This window comes from Carlito syrichta, unplaced genomic scaffold (genome assembly GCF_000164805.1).
Source record: "Carlito syrichta isolate Samal-C Ts95f unplaced genomic scaffold, Tarsius_syrichta-2.0.1 Scaffold295060, whole genome shotgun sequence".
Lineage (NCBI taxonomy): Eukaryota > Metazoa > Chordata > Mammalia > Primates > Tarsiidae > Carlito > Carlito syrichta.
In genome coordinates this window covers 157509-174533 of record NW_007239156.1, presented here as the reverse complement: position 1 = coordinate 174533, position 17025 = coordinate 157509, and the positions used below count along the sequence as shown (strand labels likewise).

The 17025-nt window shown below is 40.6% G+C and overlaps 1 protein-coding gene across 1 annotated transcript in view; it reads left to right on the top strand.

Moving 5' to 3' along the window:
* The window catches only part of LOC103256735 (putative polypeptide N-acetylgalactosaminyltransferase-like protein 3), a 233767-nt gene that overhangs the window by 155687 nt on the left and 61055 nt on the right, over nucleotides 1–17025 (top strand). Inside the window, exon 2 of the mRNA XM_008054506.2 lies at nucleotides 2497–2680. Coding sequence (XP_008052697.1) covers nucleotides 2497–2680 — 184 coding nt within the window. The remainder of the gene's footprint in view (nucleotides 1–2496; nucleotides 2681–17025) is intronic.

Below are 17025 nucleotides of genomic sequence, written 5' to 3'. Positions count from 1 at the left end.
AGTGAGACTCCAACTCAAAAAAAAAAAAAAATATGCAATTCCTCCTTAAAATATGGTGGAAAAATACAAGCGGGGTGTGGCTAGAGGACACTTTCTGAGTGCTGTCTGCCTTTTAGTATATTCCTAAAGTTGTGCAGCCATCACCATGGTCTAACCCTATATCATTTCCACCGTTCCCCAAAGAAACCCCATACACAGTAGCAGTCATTCCCCATTTCCTCCCCCAATCCTAAACAACTACTAATCTGCTTTCAGTTCTATAGATTTGCCTCTTCTGTACATTTCGTATTAATAGAATCACACAATATGAGGTATTTCGTGACTGGCTTCATTTACCTGGCATGATTTTTTTCAAGGTTCTTCTGTGTTCTAGCATGTTTCACTACTTCATTCCTTTCCATTGCCAGATATCGCTTTGTTGTGGATATACTCTATTTTGCTTATCTGTTCATCAGTTGATGAACACTTAGCTAATATGAAGAGTGCTGCTGTGAAAATTTGTGTACAAGTTTTTGTGTGGACGTATGTGTTCATTTCTCTCTGGTACATAGCTGGGAACGGAATTGCTGGGTCGTATGGTTACTCTGTTTAGCATTTTGAAGAATGGCCAAGCTGTTTCCCAAAGTGGCTGCACCATTTTGCATTCCCCAGGAATGTTCTATCACGAGTGATTATTAAAATCAAGCACAGGTGTTTGTACTCAACATGGGAAGAGTCCTTGTAGAGTTTTGAGCACAGTTAAGGTGATGTTATTGGAATACTTGTTACACATGGCTGTGGAATGAGAGATTAAAGACAAGGAAGCAGGTACGAAGTGCTGTAGTAATCTCATTGTCAGCTGATGGGGTCTCTGTTAGGATGGTGGCTGTGAGAAGATGTCAGGGTTCCTGAAGAGCATATTGGGCGGTGGAAATGATTCTCAGGCTGGTGTTCATCTGACGCTGATTCTCAGCTGCTTGCTCAACCTTTGCTTTTGATCTTGATCTTGCAGAAAACAAATTTCTATTTTTGGAGAAGCAGGAAAGAGAATACAAGCCTTGCCGTTATGTGATGAAGAACCATCCCATGACCAGAGCAGATTTTTTGGCCTTTGACTTGCCTAGGGATGCCTTGGGAGCTTTGGATCCTTCTAGGCCATACAGGCTGTCCACCATGAAAGCCAGGGGAGCTGGTCCAATTCTTCCTGTCAGTAGCAGCAATGAAATGCTGGATTTTGGATATCTAGCATTTACATGGATAGTGTCGTGTGTGTGTGTGTGTGTGTGTGTGTGTGTGTGTGTGTGTGTCCCTCTGTGCACAAGTGTGCGAGTATATACTGAGTAGTTTGAGCATCTGACATAGCAAAAGGGAATGAGAGCCCTTAGCAACAGAAGTTTTCTAGCTAAGTAGCAAAACCTGCCGTAACTCTAGGATTTAAAAATTGCCTATCAAGCTGTTTATCCTATAATGGAATAATAGGTATAAGCCTGCCACAACCCTGGGAACTTGCAGTTGCTCAGTGAGGCTTGTTACAGAGGCCTCTTTCTCTACTTGGCACAGTTATCCCCCTTATGGTTTTTAGTTTTTTTCTCTGTGATTTATTCTCAAACATTTTGTATTTCTTTTTTGCCATTTAGATGAAATTTAAATAAAGCCATTAGCTAAAGAGCCATGGCAGTCTGTTATACCTTTTCAATTCGGGATAAAATCAATCTGTATGCCGTTCTCTTTTCAAATGAAGCGAAAAACACCTGCAGTTTGGCAGTTATCTGTTACTTGCTGTTTTTATTCTGTGCTGTACCAAGTTCCTCCTGGCGTATCTAACCTCGCTGTGATTGCCCTACAGAGAAAAGAAAACAGGCGTGAATAATGGCCCCAGTTTTCTCCTATTTCTTGTGTCCTCCTTGGTCTTCCTTTTTCCCAATTTAGGTGGGCTCTTCCTCTTGAAACCCCTCATCTCACCCTAGTTCCCTAAAAGAGAGGAAAGAGGAGGCTAATTGGTAACTAGACTTTAACCCCAGAACTCACTGCTGCCTTGATCTTCCTCTCAATAGAAGTGTTTTCAGCCGGGCACAGTGGCTCAGCCTGTAATCCCACACCTTTGGGAGGCTGAGGTGAGTGGATTGCTTGAGCCCGCGGTTCAAGACCCGCCTGGGCAGGCGAGACCTCATCTCTACAATAAATCAAAAAATTAGCCGGGCGTGGTAGTGTGCGCCTGTAGTTCTAGCTACTTGGAAGGCTGAGGCGGAAGGATCGCCGGAGCCCAGCAGGTCAAGGCTGCGGTGGCCGGGAGTGGCCACTGCACTCCAGTCTGGGCGACAGAGTGAGACTCCAACTCAAAAAAAAAAAAAAAAGAAGAAGTGTGTTCAGGGCATATACCTGGGATAGATAAATTGAGGCCATCTTTTTTTTCTGTGACAGATGATGTTAAGACTTCTGTTGAAGCTATATCTGAGATAAGTGACACATCATGGTATGGTGGTTCTCAAATGTTTATTTTTCCTTCCCTTTCTCTAGGTTTATCCAAATCCCTTGGGCTCATTGAAGGTTATGGTGGGAGGGGCAAAGGGGGCCTTCCTGCGACCCTTTCCCCGGCTGAAGAAGAAAAAGCCAAGGGCCCCCATGAGAAGTATGGCTACAATTCCTACCTCAGTGAAAAAATTTCACTGGATCGCTCCATTCCGGATTATCGTCCCACCAAGTAAGTTCTGATTCAGTCATTCAGAGGAGCTTACTCAGTCATGTGGATGGGTGTAGATCCTGAGTTTGTGATATTTTCTCATATTATTTGTAACTTTTAGGGGAGTTTTAAAAATCTTAGTCTCCTCTCTAATCAATACACTTAGTATGATTGTTGCTCATAAAATATAAATAAAATAGTTAAATTGTTATAAAAATGACCCAGAAACCTATAGAGAGATCTTCAATACAAAAAGTTTTAAATGAAAAAAAGCACCAAAATCTTGTTACTTAGATGCAGCAGCATTTAAAGTTTTAATGTACTGTCTTTGAGTCTGTTTGATGTTAATAACTATAATCTATTTCTGTTGTTGGACGTCTAGGGAATTTTCAATATTTCATTATTATATATGACATTCTGTTGAATATTTTCTCATTTACATCTTTATGTGTATTGACTTGCTATTTACTTAATCTACACTTCTAAAGGTATAATCCTTCGATCACAGTGCATGAATATTTTTAGAGGCTCTTGATATATACTGTAATATTTTCTTCCAGAAAATGTATAGTAATTTTATTCCTATCAGAATTTTACTAGACCCTTCCAATACTGGGTACTAACCTTTAAAAAAATGCTTTGCCAAGTTGATAGGTGAGAAAATGCATCCTGTTATTTTTTCAACTTATGCTTTTTTTATATGAGATTCTTACCTTTTAAAAGGTTTGGTTGCATCTTGATTGGCTTATGGGAAGTCTTTGTTCTGTGTGCTCAGATTTAAGAATTATTTATTTCCTGCCTGTAAAACAGAGAAAAGAGATTGAATGGAGTAAAAATGCTGGCAAAAAAGCCCCTATTTTCTAGGCAGGATTTCACCTTGGCTTCTCAAAGAGATTCTGTATTTCTATTAGATTTATAGTTGTCTCTCTTTTTTTCATTTAAAGTGTGCCCTTGCTTGGAATAGATTATTTCTTTATCAAATGGATTTTGTACAAGCCAGTTAAATATCCTAGTTTCTGAGAAAAACAGATTCAAGATAAAGAAAATTATCTTAAATGGATTTAAATTTGTAGCATTAGTTGAGAAACCCGTTAAATCTCTCTGTCTAATAAGCATATATTCATTTTGAGTCACTAGGAAAATATACGTCACTCTTGTTGGAAGCTATTTTGTGTCTCTGGACTTTTGCTCTTGAAAACATCTGGCTGTTTTCATTTCCTGGTGCTCTGATTAGCCTTTCTTATTTGGACGTTGGCAAATAAACGTGGCCCTATTTTGTGTAATCCTATGGAAATGAAAATGCCTTCAGCTTGGAGTTTCCTGGAAATGGGCCAACTGAACAAATATTATTGAGCACCTATTATGTGCCAAATGGTTTCCCCCACACTAGAGATGGAATATTGGATGAGACACAGTCCTTGCCTACTGTCCTGTCTAGGGAGAAAGACAGATATGTTCAGTACAAGATGTTGGGGGTTGTTTGTATGTGGTATATTGCGCCAATCTAGAGATATACACAGGATGTGAAGGGAGGGGTTGAAATTCTGCCTGATGTCTGGGCATGGTGGCTCACTCCTGTAATCCCAGCACTTTGGGAGGCTGAGGCAGGAAGATCGTTTGAGTTCAGGAGTTCAAGACCAGTCTGGGAGACATAGTGAGACCTCGCCTTCACACATACACCCCCCACCCCCACCACACACACACACACACACACACACACACACACACACACACACACACACACACATTAGCCGGGCATGGTAGTGCGTGTCTGTACTCCCAGCTACTCAGGAGGCTGAGCCAGAAGAATTACTCTGAGCCCAAGAGGTCGAGGCTGCAGTGAACTGTGATTGTACCACTGTACTCCAGCCTGAGCAACAGAGTGAGACCCTGACAAAAAAAAAAGAGGATGTTTTCTGTTTAGGATGATGCCTGAAGATCCAGTAAAAGATAGAAAGTGGAAAATGGGGGAAGGATAAGGGCAGACCAGGTCAGGGAACAGCAAGAATACACTGGTTATAAGTAAAAATATGGTGTGGTGTGCTCAGGGAGGCATAACATGATGGCTTGCTCTTACCATTTACATCTGACCTCTCCTGAAATTCTTCCAAAATGGTAGTAAAGGAATAGAGAAGTTGGCAACCCATAAAGGAAAACTCAACAGGTTAGGTGATGACAGCAGGAAAGAGACACTTAAAAAATGTTGGACTATGAAAAGAGGATGGATACATGGTAGCTGACAGTGCATGCTGGGTGAAGCTGAGAACTAACCTTCTGTGCGAGGTGGGTAGAGGTGGAGAGAAACAAACAAATGCAGCCCAGTCAGAAACCCAGAGACTCAGGACTGGAGGTGCCGGGTATTTCTGATGTCTGGGAGGTGGATTTGAACAGAATTATAGGTATATCCCCAGGTCCTTTCTTCAACTCTGCACAGCCAGAGCCTGCCCTTCCCTGCCCTAGGTTTGCTCCCTGGAGAAATTGAACTCTGGGCTCTAGTTCATAGAGGTAGCCTAGGACAGAGGATAATAAGGTTGCATAATAAATGGGGTGACTTTCTGGCATCATTACCCCTCAAGGCTCTCCCATTCTCTTAGGCAAGAGTTTGAAGAATCCACTTGGAGAAAGCCATCCAGCCTAAGGAAAAAGTCGGTAGAATGGATAGTTGGGGTACTCCCCAAATGGCTGGGTACTGCTCGTTAACTACTACTAGTAGTAGTATGACATGCCTGTTGTAAAAACTCCTTCCATCTGCATAAAGCTGTCTTACTCTAAAATAAGAAAGGAGAGGCAGTATCACTAGAAATCTCAGCAGAGTCTCTGTTATAAAAGACATTGACAGGCCAAGTATGGTGGCTCATGCCTGTAATCCCAGCACTTTGAGAGGGTGAGGTAGGTAGATTGCTTGAGCCCAGGAGTTCGAGACCAGCCTGGGCAACAAAGCAAAATCCTGTCTCTACAAAAAAACATTAGCTAGATGTGGTGGCATACACCTGAAGTTTCAGCTTCTCAGAATGCTGAGGTGGAAGTGTTGCCTGAGCCCAAGAGGTTGAGGCTGCTGTGAGCTGTGATTGTCATCATCCTGTCACTGTTCTCCAGCCTTGATGACAGCGTGTGACCCCGACTTAAAAAAACAAACATTGACAGCAACAACAGAAAAAGCATTTGGAGGCCACACCACACATTTTAAAACTGTAATGACAGAGAGGTCATAGAATGTGTTGTTTTGTTTATAAGCCAGGAGCAAATAAATATATTAAGGTATTAATCATAAAGTAAAACATAAATCTTGGAAGTTAAAAATTAGATAGAAATACATAACTCAGTAAAAGGCTAGAAGATAGCATTGGGAAAGTCATCTGAAAGGCAGAAAAAAGGAGAAAGGAAAAATTAAAAAAGAATTAGATTAGTCCAGTAGGATCAACATCCACTAATGGGAATATCAGAGAGAGAGGGAACAAAAACACAAAAGATAAATGATTCAAGAACAATTTTTCAGAAGCATAAGATGTGAGCTTTCAGATGAGACGATCCCACCAGTGCCTTCATAGTTTATGAAAGGAGAAAAGCTAAATTCATATTAAGAAGTGCAAATGTAAAATTTCAAAACAATTTGTATAAGTCAAAGTCCTAAAAGCTTTCAGAGAGTAAATGCAGATCAAATATGATTGATTTCTTTGTAGAGACATTAAAAGCTAGAAAAGAGGGGAGCAATACCTAAATAATTTGGACCAAAAAAAAAAATGATTTTCAACATAGAATTCTATAGTCAGCCATAGAATATTTTGGGCCAGGAGGAAGCACAAGGTATACAATGCATAAATGTAGGGTCTCCACAATTTTACCTTCTTTGCATCTGTTTCAGGAAGCTACTCAAGCATATCCTCCAGTAAAAGTAAGGAAAGTGATAGTAGGATCTAGGAAAGAGGAGGTTCAAACAGGAGAGTACTAAAGGCAGATCCTATAAAGAGGATGGAGGGATATTTTAGGGTGACAGTCCAAGGTCATTCAGCCTAGAATGACAGCTTTGTAGCAAGCTAAGATTCCACATTGGAACAGGAGAATGGAGGGCTCCAGGAGGTATGTCTCCAAGGGGAGGGAGATTTTAATTGCTTGATTGCCTTGTATTTTTGACTGCATGCAAACTTTTTAAAAAAATCATTCTTTCAGAATGTTATAGACTGTTTACTGACAGACACCAAAAACTAAGCTTGTGAAAAAGCAAAGCAATTATTAACTCAGTAAAAAAATCAGATCCCCAAGAAAGAAATTGCACTTCTGTATACTCTGTGGCTCAGCTGTGAACAATATATTGTAGTCATATAAATGTAAGTATTACATATTGATTTAAAAATAAATCATAGTATAACATATAGGAAGAAGAAGGAGACAAGTTGTGTGTGTGAAGTGTGAGTGTAAGAAAATTAAATTTTCATCTTCAATAACAGAAAATCAATTGAAAATGTCTAAAATTTAAATATCAAAATAGTATCATAATCATTGTTATTCAGATTACAGAAGTGGGGTGAGACTATATATGTTTGGTTTTAATAAAATAAAATTTCAATTAAGCAATACGTGTAAATCTATGCAAAAAATTAAGTACAAGATGGGTGGGATTAAAGTACAGTAGAGAAAGAGTTGGGGACCTAGGCTGAATGACATGATCACACTGGCTTTTTAGATTGTTCTGACAGCTATATGTTGGATGCATTTGAAGGTGGGTCTTGAGATGAACTTGAGAACTTGCCCATAGGCCATAATGCAGCCACCAGTGGCACCATTGTAGATTCTGAGCCCCAAGGCAAAAGTTCCCAAATGACCTTTGTTAATTGCAAATCAATCCCTGCTGTCAAAGAGTAGCAAGAGCTTTGCCTCTAGAAGTGGCTTCTCTGATATTTGAGTATTGGGAATCTAAAAAGAGGCAGCTGCCTGAGGTTGGAACAGTTTCCTTCCTCAGGGAAATTATCCCCCAGTGGACAGGACCCTTCTTGTGGAGCCCCAAAAAGCTCTCACAAGTTTTTGAGAGGATTTAAATAGACTAATTTCATTGCAATTTAAAACAGAACCTCAAGTTGCTTTAATTCTTGTTGTTTTATTACTATATTCCACTTGAGAAAATTGTTTTTCTTATAAATATGAATGGATTTTTAGGTAGTAGTGAGATTAACCATTTGTCATATTTTAGGCAAATGAATTCCAAAATGTTGTTTTTCATTTCATTTTAATTCTGTGATTTTTTTTTTTCTTCCACTGGACAAATTTTAAATTTGTATGAATCCTGAACTGTCAATCTTTCCATTTTTATTTCTTCCCTGCTTTAAAGCTAAAAAACATATTATTCTTCAGAATACTTATAAATATTCTATTCTGTTTTGCTTTGCCTTTTTATGACTCTTTTTATATGTCACCCCTCTATCCATCGAGAGTTTATTTTGGAATATGGCTCAAGTGTGTATCTCTTGTTTCAAATATTTGTCCATCTGTTTTCAAAACAGCTTTTTCAAAATAATGTTATAAATAACCTTCCTCTTTCTCTTATTTGGAGGTGCTAAATGTATTACATTTTATGCTTTTTGTATATGTGCAGGCTTATTTTCCAGGCGCTGTGCTATTCTTTTCTGTATATTTCTTTTTTCTTTTCCTTTCTTGTTTTTTTTAGAATTTACTAAAAATGGTTGTTTGAATGAAGTCTCCAATCTGCCAGGTACAGGGCTAGCGGTATGAAGAAGAGCAAGGCGTATCTTGGCCCCTTGAGGACATCAAAGAGAGTTGGGGAGGATGGTGGCTATTTACAGTGATTTGGGTCACTTTCAGAGGGCCTTAGAGACTAAGATAAGGGAGTGCGTGGTTCTGGGAGAGGCAGAAAGCTGAGCAGAGGTGACCTTGTTCTTATTGGTGAGCAGGTATTTTCCCTCTAAAGAGGAGGCAGGGCATTTGAGAGAGCGAGAATTGCAAGTGCAGTGATAAGTAGCTCAGCTTATGGAAAAGCAATACAATTACTAACTACAGGGAAAAGAAAAAGCTCTTGGAGAAAGAAATTGCAATTCCATGCTCTCTGTGGCTCAGAGGAAAGTTGTTAAATTTTGGCTAGAGTAGTTTCCAGTGTGAGTTGTAGAAGAAAAATTTGGAGTGAAAATGACTCATATTCTAGTCGTGTGTTGGGATGAGGGCTTGATCATTGTCAGTGGATGTCAGTGAAGGAGTTGAGGCAAGATGATATTGTTGTTATAGTTAATTTATTTTTTTTAAGAAAAAATATAGCTGTGCCAGTAATGTGAAGGATGAAGTGGAGAAGATGAAGGCTGCTAGTAGGATGGCAAAACACAATTCTTTTCTGCAGTCATTCAGCATTTACTGAGTGCCAACTCTGTGCTAGGCACTGCCAGAGAGAGAGAAGAGGGACGCTTGAAATAATACAGTAAATACTATATTATTATTGTCCTACTTTTATTGCCTTGTTTCTCTATAACAAACCAAGGGCTAAGTAGGGAATCTTACTGAGAGTCAGCAAAATGAGGCAACTAGTAGGGAGTAAGTGCTGCACTCTGAAGTTTCTAGTTTAGAAAGATGGAGTGGAAGAGGTTTCACAATTGTGAGAGAAATTCATGTGGAGGTTCCTGTTTTATGAGGAATATAGTAGCTCTGCTTGTCCAGGGTTCCTTATAGTTAGAGTTTTCTTGAGTAGCCACATGATATGAGTCTGTCTGGGGGCTCTGTGTGTGTGAGTAAGAAGGTAACCTTGGTGATACCCCAAGTCTGCAAGGCTTTATAAAACCCCATGCCTCTCCCTCAGAGAGATACACCATTCTATAGCATTTCATGGCATATTAATTTATCTGCTTGCCCAATTATCTCATTCTGTGGGAGAGAGACCACAGAAAGCTGTCTGTGTTTTTTGAAAGCCACTGCTGAGATCCCTGTACAAATTTTATGGTACGCTTCCTCCCCTCAACCCATGTATGTAATTTATGGGCAGTTTCTACTGCTGTTATCTTCAATTTCTCCTTTGCCCTCCTGCTTATAAATCCAGATGTCAGGTTTCTTTGGAATTCATTTTGCTTTACTCAGAAAATCTCCTCTTTTCTTTATTGCTACACATTCTAACTTGTGTCCCAACAATGTCTTGGACGTGGAAGGCGTGAGACCTCTGAGGACCATCCTTATGTAATGCCAGGGGACAGATGCATTTTGGGGTCTGGAGGTCAGTAATGATGTCTGGGCTGACCACAGATATTTGGGAATCAACCATGTCCAGTGGGTGTTTTAGGTCGAGTCTGTGCGCGTGTGTGAGTTGTGTATGTGGGTCCTTGTGTTATAATTTAGTGAAATGAATTTACTCATTGGTCAACACCCAACTTAAGTTTCCCTCCCCTGTCTGATTATTGTGTCTGTGACCGAACCTGTTTTGTCTGAATTATTCCTCTGATGCTAGATCCTTTGAGTATCACAGGTTAGTTTTCAAATAAAGAGAAATTGCCTTTAAAAAGCTCAAGAATCCTCTGTTAAACTTTCTCTTTCACAGATACGGGCGCAGAGGGTAGTTGTCCAATGAATGCTTGTTGGTTGAAGTAATAAATAGTTGCATGTTTAGGAGTGTCCCTGAATCACTAACCATAACAATTATTCCCTTTTATTGACTACCTTTTATGTTTTTGTCACTGTACTGCATGTTTTATTGATCTCATTTAAATTTAACTGCTCTCTGAAGCAGCTATTACCATTCCCTGTTTTATAAATGAGGCAAGGTGGCCTTGGAGAGGTTAAGCAACCTGCCCGAGGTCACATAGCTAGTAAGTGCTGGAGCCCGGATTCAAACCCAGCTCAGTGTGTGTCTTCAAGGCCCGTGGATGTCCCTCATACCACGTTGCCTGTCAGGCAGAACCCTGCCTAAACCTCCATGTCTGTGGAACGGAACTCTCTCCTCCCTGCTAGGAAAGCCAGAAGAAAAGAAAGACTGAGTCTTAGACAAAGAAAACAATTTTGTTGGGGACATATGTGTGTGTGTGTGTGTGTGTGTGTGTGTGTGTGTGTGTGTGTGTGTGTGTGTGTGTGTGTGTGTGTTTATTTTTTAGTTTTCTCCTCTTGGTCCCTCTCAATTCTTCTGACTATAACACAGCTTCACTTCTGAAGGGGCTGAATGTAAAGCTAGATGAAGTTACTCATTCTGGCTCCTAGTGTGTAGCGCCATACTATTAAGAAATACAGTATTTTTTGGTAAAACTCGGGGAAAATACATTGTATAAAATGATTAGGTATAGGGAATGTCCTAATGTTCTACCATAGAGTTTGTTTAACCTAGCGGCTTACCTAGGAGCAGCTTTGTTTGCCAGAGGTGGTCCTTACTTGGTCGTGGGAAGGAGGAAAGGTGAAGAGGAGAACAAGCTAGTGAGGGATGCTCTCCCTTTTAGTAGGGGAGGGTGATATGATTCCGGGAGTATTCATGGAGGGAATGTTGGTTCTACTTTCGTGGGTTTCCTAGGTCTAAAGAGGATGTTTGAGTCACTTAAAAGCCTTCATGAGAAGCTAGGCACGATGGCTCACACCTGTAAGCCCAGCACTTTGAAAGGTCAAGGCCGGAGGATTGCTTTAGTCCAAGAGTTTGAGACCAGCCTGGGCAACATAGTGAGACTTTGTCTCTATGAAAAATTTTAAAAATCAGCCAGGTATGATGATGTGTGTCCGTAGTTCCAGTTACCTGGAAGGCTGAGGTGGAAGGATCATCTGAATAACAAAAACAAAAACTCCTTCATGGCAGAGTTTTATGTGAAGGTCAAGAACATGGACTCGGAAGTCTGAATTCCAGCCCCAGCCTTGTCTCTTACTAGCTAAATGACCCTGGGCAAGTTACCTAACCTTTCTGTGCCTCCGTTTTCTCATATGTAAAATGGTGATGTAATGATATCTACTTCATAGAATTGCTATGGGAATTAAATTGCTTATTCTCTGTGAACTGCATACAGAATGCTAATAATATTAAAATACGAATGTATCAGGCATTAGTCTAAGCCCATCTCATGTATTCATTGATATCTCATCAATAAATGTGAGCTGCAATTATTTGTTAAATAATCTTCATCATACATACCCATGTCCTTAAATCACCTTGAGCTGGGCTCGGTGGCTCAGCCTGTAATCCCAGCACTTTGGGAGGCTGGGGCGAGTGGATTGCTTGAACCCACAGGTTTGAGACCAGCCTGGACAACTTGGTGAGACCTCGTCTCTATAATAAATTTAAAAAAAAAAATGCTGGGCATGGTAGTGCCTGTAGTTCCGGCTACTTGAAAGGTTGAGGCAGCAGGATCAGACTGCACTGCAGCCTGGGCAATAGAGTGAGATTCCAACTCAAAAAGAAAGAAACAAACAAACAATAAAGCACCTTGCATTAAATGAAAGAATCTTCAGGAAAATATCTACCTGAAAAGTGATATATCGGTAGTCTTGCACTAATGGCATCTGTATTAATTAATTTTTTTTTTTTTTGAGTCGGAGTCAAGGCTGGAGTGCAGTGGCACACTCACAGCCACCCCAGTGTCGGCCTGCTGGGCTCCGGCGATCCTTCAGCCTCAGCCTTCCAAGAAGCTGGAACTACAGGCGCGCACTACCACACCCAGCTAATTTTTGATTTATTGTAGAGACGCAGTCTTGCCAAGTTGCCCAGGCTAGTCTCGAACCCGTGGGCTCAGGCAATCCACTCGCCTCAGCCTCCCAAAGTGTTGGATTACAGGCTGAGCCACCAAGCCCAGCCTTAAGTTTTTTTAAAAAGCAAGATGCCCAGGTGAGCCCATCATCTCACTTAAAAGATAGAGAACCAATGGGCCTATGATGTTTCCAGAAGAGTGATTCTTGGACAACCTCATCAGAATCTCCAGGAGGCTCATTGAGATGGTCAGGTACTGAGCTTTCTGTTAGGGAATTAGTAGATCAGAGCAGGGTCTGTAAATCTACATTTTTAACAAGATCCCTGAGGGATTCATATTTCAAAATTTGAGCATCCTGGGACCCCACTGTTTTCTGAGAACTCCATATGTGGAGGCAGGTGAAAGAAGAAGTGAGAAACAGGCCAGGGCAAGGATTCCTGTGCTTTGGGACTTCCCTGTACTTTCTTGTTGGCTTATCTTATATACTTCCTTCCTTCCCCTACATGCTCCTTCCTGTCTCATAGTCTCAAATACCTCCATTTATTTAATAAATGAGAATGAATGGAAATCAATTTCATATTTTCTTTTTAGAATTTCAAGATACCTCATGAAATGGTTGACAGTGCTCTGGGTGTTTTGTCTATAGAGTAGAAAGAGAAATATGATGCAGAGATACTATTTGTACCATGAGGGGCATCAACAGTATGACAGAGGTTAAGGACTTAGCTGATTTCTTTTCCTTTTTCCCTCTCTTTTTTTTTTTTTTGAGTCAGAGTCTCACTCTGCTCAGGCTGGAGTGCAGTGGCAAGCTCACGGCCACCCCAGCATTTACCTGCTGGGCTCTAGCGATCCTTCCGCCTCAGCCTTCCAAGTAGCTGGAACTACAGGCTGGCTACGTTTTTTTGAGATATTGTAGAGAAGAGGTCTCACCAAGTTGCCCGGGCTGGTCTCAAACCCCTGGGCTCAGGCAATCCACTCACCTCGGCCTCCCAAAGTGCTAAGATTACAGGCTTGAGCCACTGCACCTGGTCGGCTTAGCTGATTTCTAAGAAAGAATTCCCACTTCTAGAGGCGGTGTCAGCCAGACTGCCCAAAAGTTTACAAATTGATGAAGTTAATTTGATCTTTTCTTAGGACCTGAAAATATACTCACTTCAATGCTTTGAAATGAGACTGCAGTTAAAATTCCCTTCCATTTCTGTTCTAGAGAGTTTTCTGGACACATTTCAATTTCTTGCATTGGGGACCTTGAAGCCGGTGACTGGAAACAGATGTCAATCTTGCTGTATTTATGCAAATGGTCTGCTTGTGGCCTGTTTAATCTCTAGGGTCATTGAGTTCCAAAGTCACATCCCCAGATGCAGATGTGACTATGGGAAATGGAATTCTTCATTTATTAGCTTAAATCAAACCAATGTTGGGATTCGCAGCAGTGGTTGTTCTTGCTTCTGTAGACTTTTGATACTTTAAGTAAGGATTGGAGACACTTGAGAACTGTAAGAAGAGACGATTTCGCCTCATGTAACACTCAAAAACCCTTATACTGTGGCTACTGGGGACTTGAGATTTGTGTTTCTGGGGGATTATCCTACTTGCTTGGTCCTATGCCCTCTCACTCTAGCAGTGCACTGAGTTAAAACAAACCCATCCCAAATTGGCCTGCAGGCGCATGTGCGGGTACCTGATACTTGTGCTCTCACATGAGAAAGCCCAACCTGGTCTACACAAGCCCAGTTCAGGCAGCCTGCCAAATCTTATTCCGATTTGTTCATGGATAGGTAGTTATGTGAAATACTTGCAACACTGCAAACATTTGTTTCTCAGCCCAGAGAATAATCAATAGAGGCAAACGTCTTTGCAATCACAGAGCCTGTTTATGTGTGGAGCTCTTCGTTGTTCTTGGTCTATGAGTACAGTAAACATCTTCCCAAGTGGCAGCAGGAGAGCACCACAGTGCTTAGTAATAAGGTGAGATTTACAGCGTTGTAAGAGCTGGGAGGATAAATCAGGCTTCTGGTGGAATGGGCAAAATGGCCTAAATTCAGGTATTAACGGGAGAGCCACGTGTGCACTGCAGAGGGAGACAGGCTCATCAGTATTACAGATGGTATGTCCTTTTAGTTAATTTAGAAGAAATTCTGATCAGCCAACAGAGCTTTGAGGATGGATGCAGGAAAAAGAAGACTGTGGCATATGGAGAGAACATATTTGTTCTTGGAAAATCAGTAGAAAATGTTTAATGTCATCATAACCTCATTTGCATAAAAATAGTCATATGCGGCAAACTAAATGAAAGCAAAGGAAGACATGATGGAACCAATGCAGTTGGAGTTTCATTCATTATGAATAACATAAATAATTCAATTGAATAAATAAATGCAAAATCGTTTCAAATAGATGTATTGCAAATTATTATCCTTTGGAAATTTCTTCAGTGGTACGTGTCGTGGTGATGAAGCAATGTGATTATGCCTCCGTGGGTAGTACTTTGCTGGACACTTGACCCTTGCTAATAATATTGAGCTCTCTGTGGTTCTCAAGTGTTTTATGGACACAAATGGAGTTTTTAGTTGCACAGTCCTATTCATAACACGACCTTGAAGTAGTTAAATAAGCCACGGCTTATCTTCATTGTGGTGAATACACTTCTGTTTTCCACATGGGTCTGCTTAGGCAATATCTGATCATCAGAAGTTTGAAGAGTCTTGAACTGTGTGCTAGATACATAATTCTAAATAAATATTTGAAACTCTGGTGGCAGAATTAGAGCCATTGTTTCTGTCTAACAAAGTCTGGTCAGGGGAATTCTTGTGTAAGGATGAATTGTGGCATGGAGAAAATTGATGGAATTTATTAATTAGTGGAATTCAACCAATGTTTTTTAGGGCTGTGTAGAAAATCACGGGCAGGTACTATGGGAGATATAACAGATGTGTGTGACAGTCCTTATACTCATTGATTTTATTCATTCACTCAGTAAATACTCATTGATCAGCTCCCACATACCAGGAACTATATTGGAGGTTAAGGTTATAAAGGGAGACAGATAATAAACTGGGAAAAATGAATACAAGGTAATTACAGATTGTGATAGATGCTTTAAGTAAATAAACAGGTGCTAATATATAGTCAGTCCGTCGTATTCCTGGGTTCTGCATCCAAAGATTTAACCAATGGAAGATAAAAAGCACTAGAAAAAATAAAAAATAAGAATATAAAAATAAAAAATAATGCAAATAAAAACACTATAGTTGAACAACTATTTACACAACATTTACATCGTTTTCGGTATTGTGAGTAATCTAGAGATGATTTAAGGTATAAAGGAGGTATGGTTTAAAATATGTCTGGAAGTTATATGCAAATACTATGCTATTTTATATAAGGGTCTTGTGCATCCTCAGATTTTGATGTTCTTTAGAGATGGTGGACTGAGGAAGTACAGGAGATGAAGATGGGCCAGCGACTCAAAACCCTGGCAGATAAACTCTCTCAATAGAAAGGACAGTGTCTAGAAGGTTCTGTCTGAGTTTGGAATGGGCTTGTTTTTATTTAGGAACAGATAAGAAATGCTGGCAAGTTGCTTTAGGGGGATGACAGGGTAGGTAGGACCAGATCAGATAGAACTGTGGGCAATGATAAAGAATCTGGGATTTATTCCAATGGAAACAAAAGTGGCATACGGGGTTGAGTAATGCCCGCCACAAAATTCCAGTCCACCTGGAAACCCAGAAATTTACCTTTTATGGAAATGAGGTCTTTGCAGATATAATTAGTTAAGACAAGGTCATACTGGATTAGAGTGGGCCATAAATCCAAAATGATTAGTATCTTATGAAAAGAAGAGAAACACAGAGACACAGAAACAGAGAGAAGAAGATCATTGAAGACTGGCAGAGACCACGGTGATGCATCTGCAAACCAAGGAATGCTGCACATTGCCAGGAATCTCCAAAAGCTAGGAAGAGATAGCATCCTTCAGAGGGGGCATTTCCCTGCTGACACCTTGATTTGGAACTTCTAACCTCGAAACCTGTGAGAAAATAAGTTTCTGTTGTTTTAATCCACCCAGTTTGTGGTACTTTGTTATGACAGCTTTAGGAAACTAATATAAAGGTAATAATGGAAGTCACTGGAGATTTGACATAGGAAAGTGTGATGATCTGGTGTCTGTTTTTAGAAGATAATTCTGAGTGCTGTTTGGAGAATGGATTGTAGAAAGCAGGAGAGATGCAAGGTCTCCAGTTTGGAGTATAGTTCAGGTAGATGATAATAGTCTGATTTCAGCCGGGCGTAGTGGCTCACACCTATAATCCCTGCACTTTGGGAGGCTGAGGTGAGAGGATTGCCTGAGCTCGCAGTTTTGACACCAGCCTGGGCAACATGGTGAAACCTTGTCTCTACAATAAATCAAAAAAATAACTGGGCATGGTGGTGCATGCCTGTAATTCCAGCTATTTGGAAGACTGAGGCAGAAGGATCGCCTGAGCCCATCAGGTTGATGCTATGGTGGCCATGAGCAGCGTGCCACTGCACTCCAGCCTGGGCGACAGAGTGAGACTTCGACTCAAAAAAAAAAAGTCTGATTTTGACTAGAATGTGCATAGTGAGATAGGGAAGAGCAGATAGAAATGTATGCTGGAGGTCGTCAAGGAAGACCTCTGGGTTTTACTTTGAAACATATGGGTGGATGGTGGTGCCATTTACTGAGATGGAGAAGATTGAAAA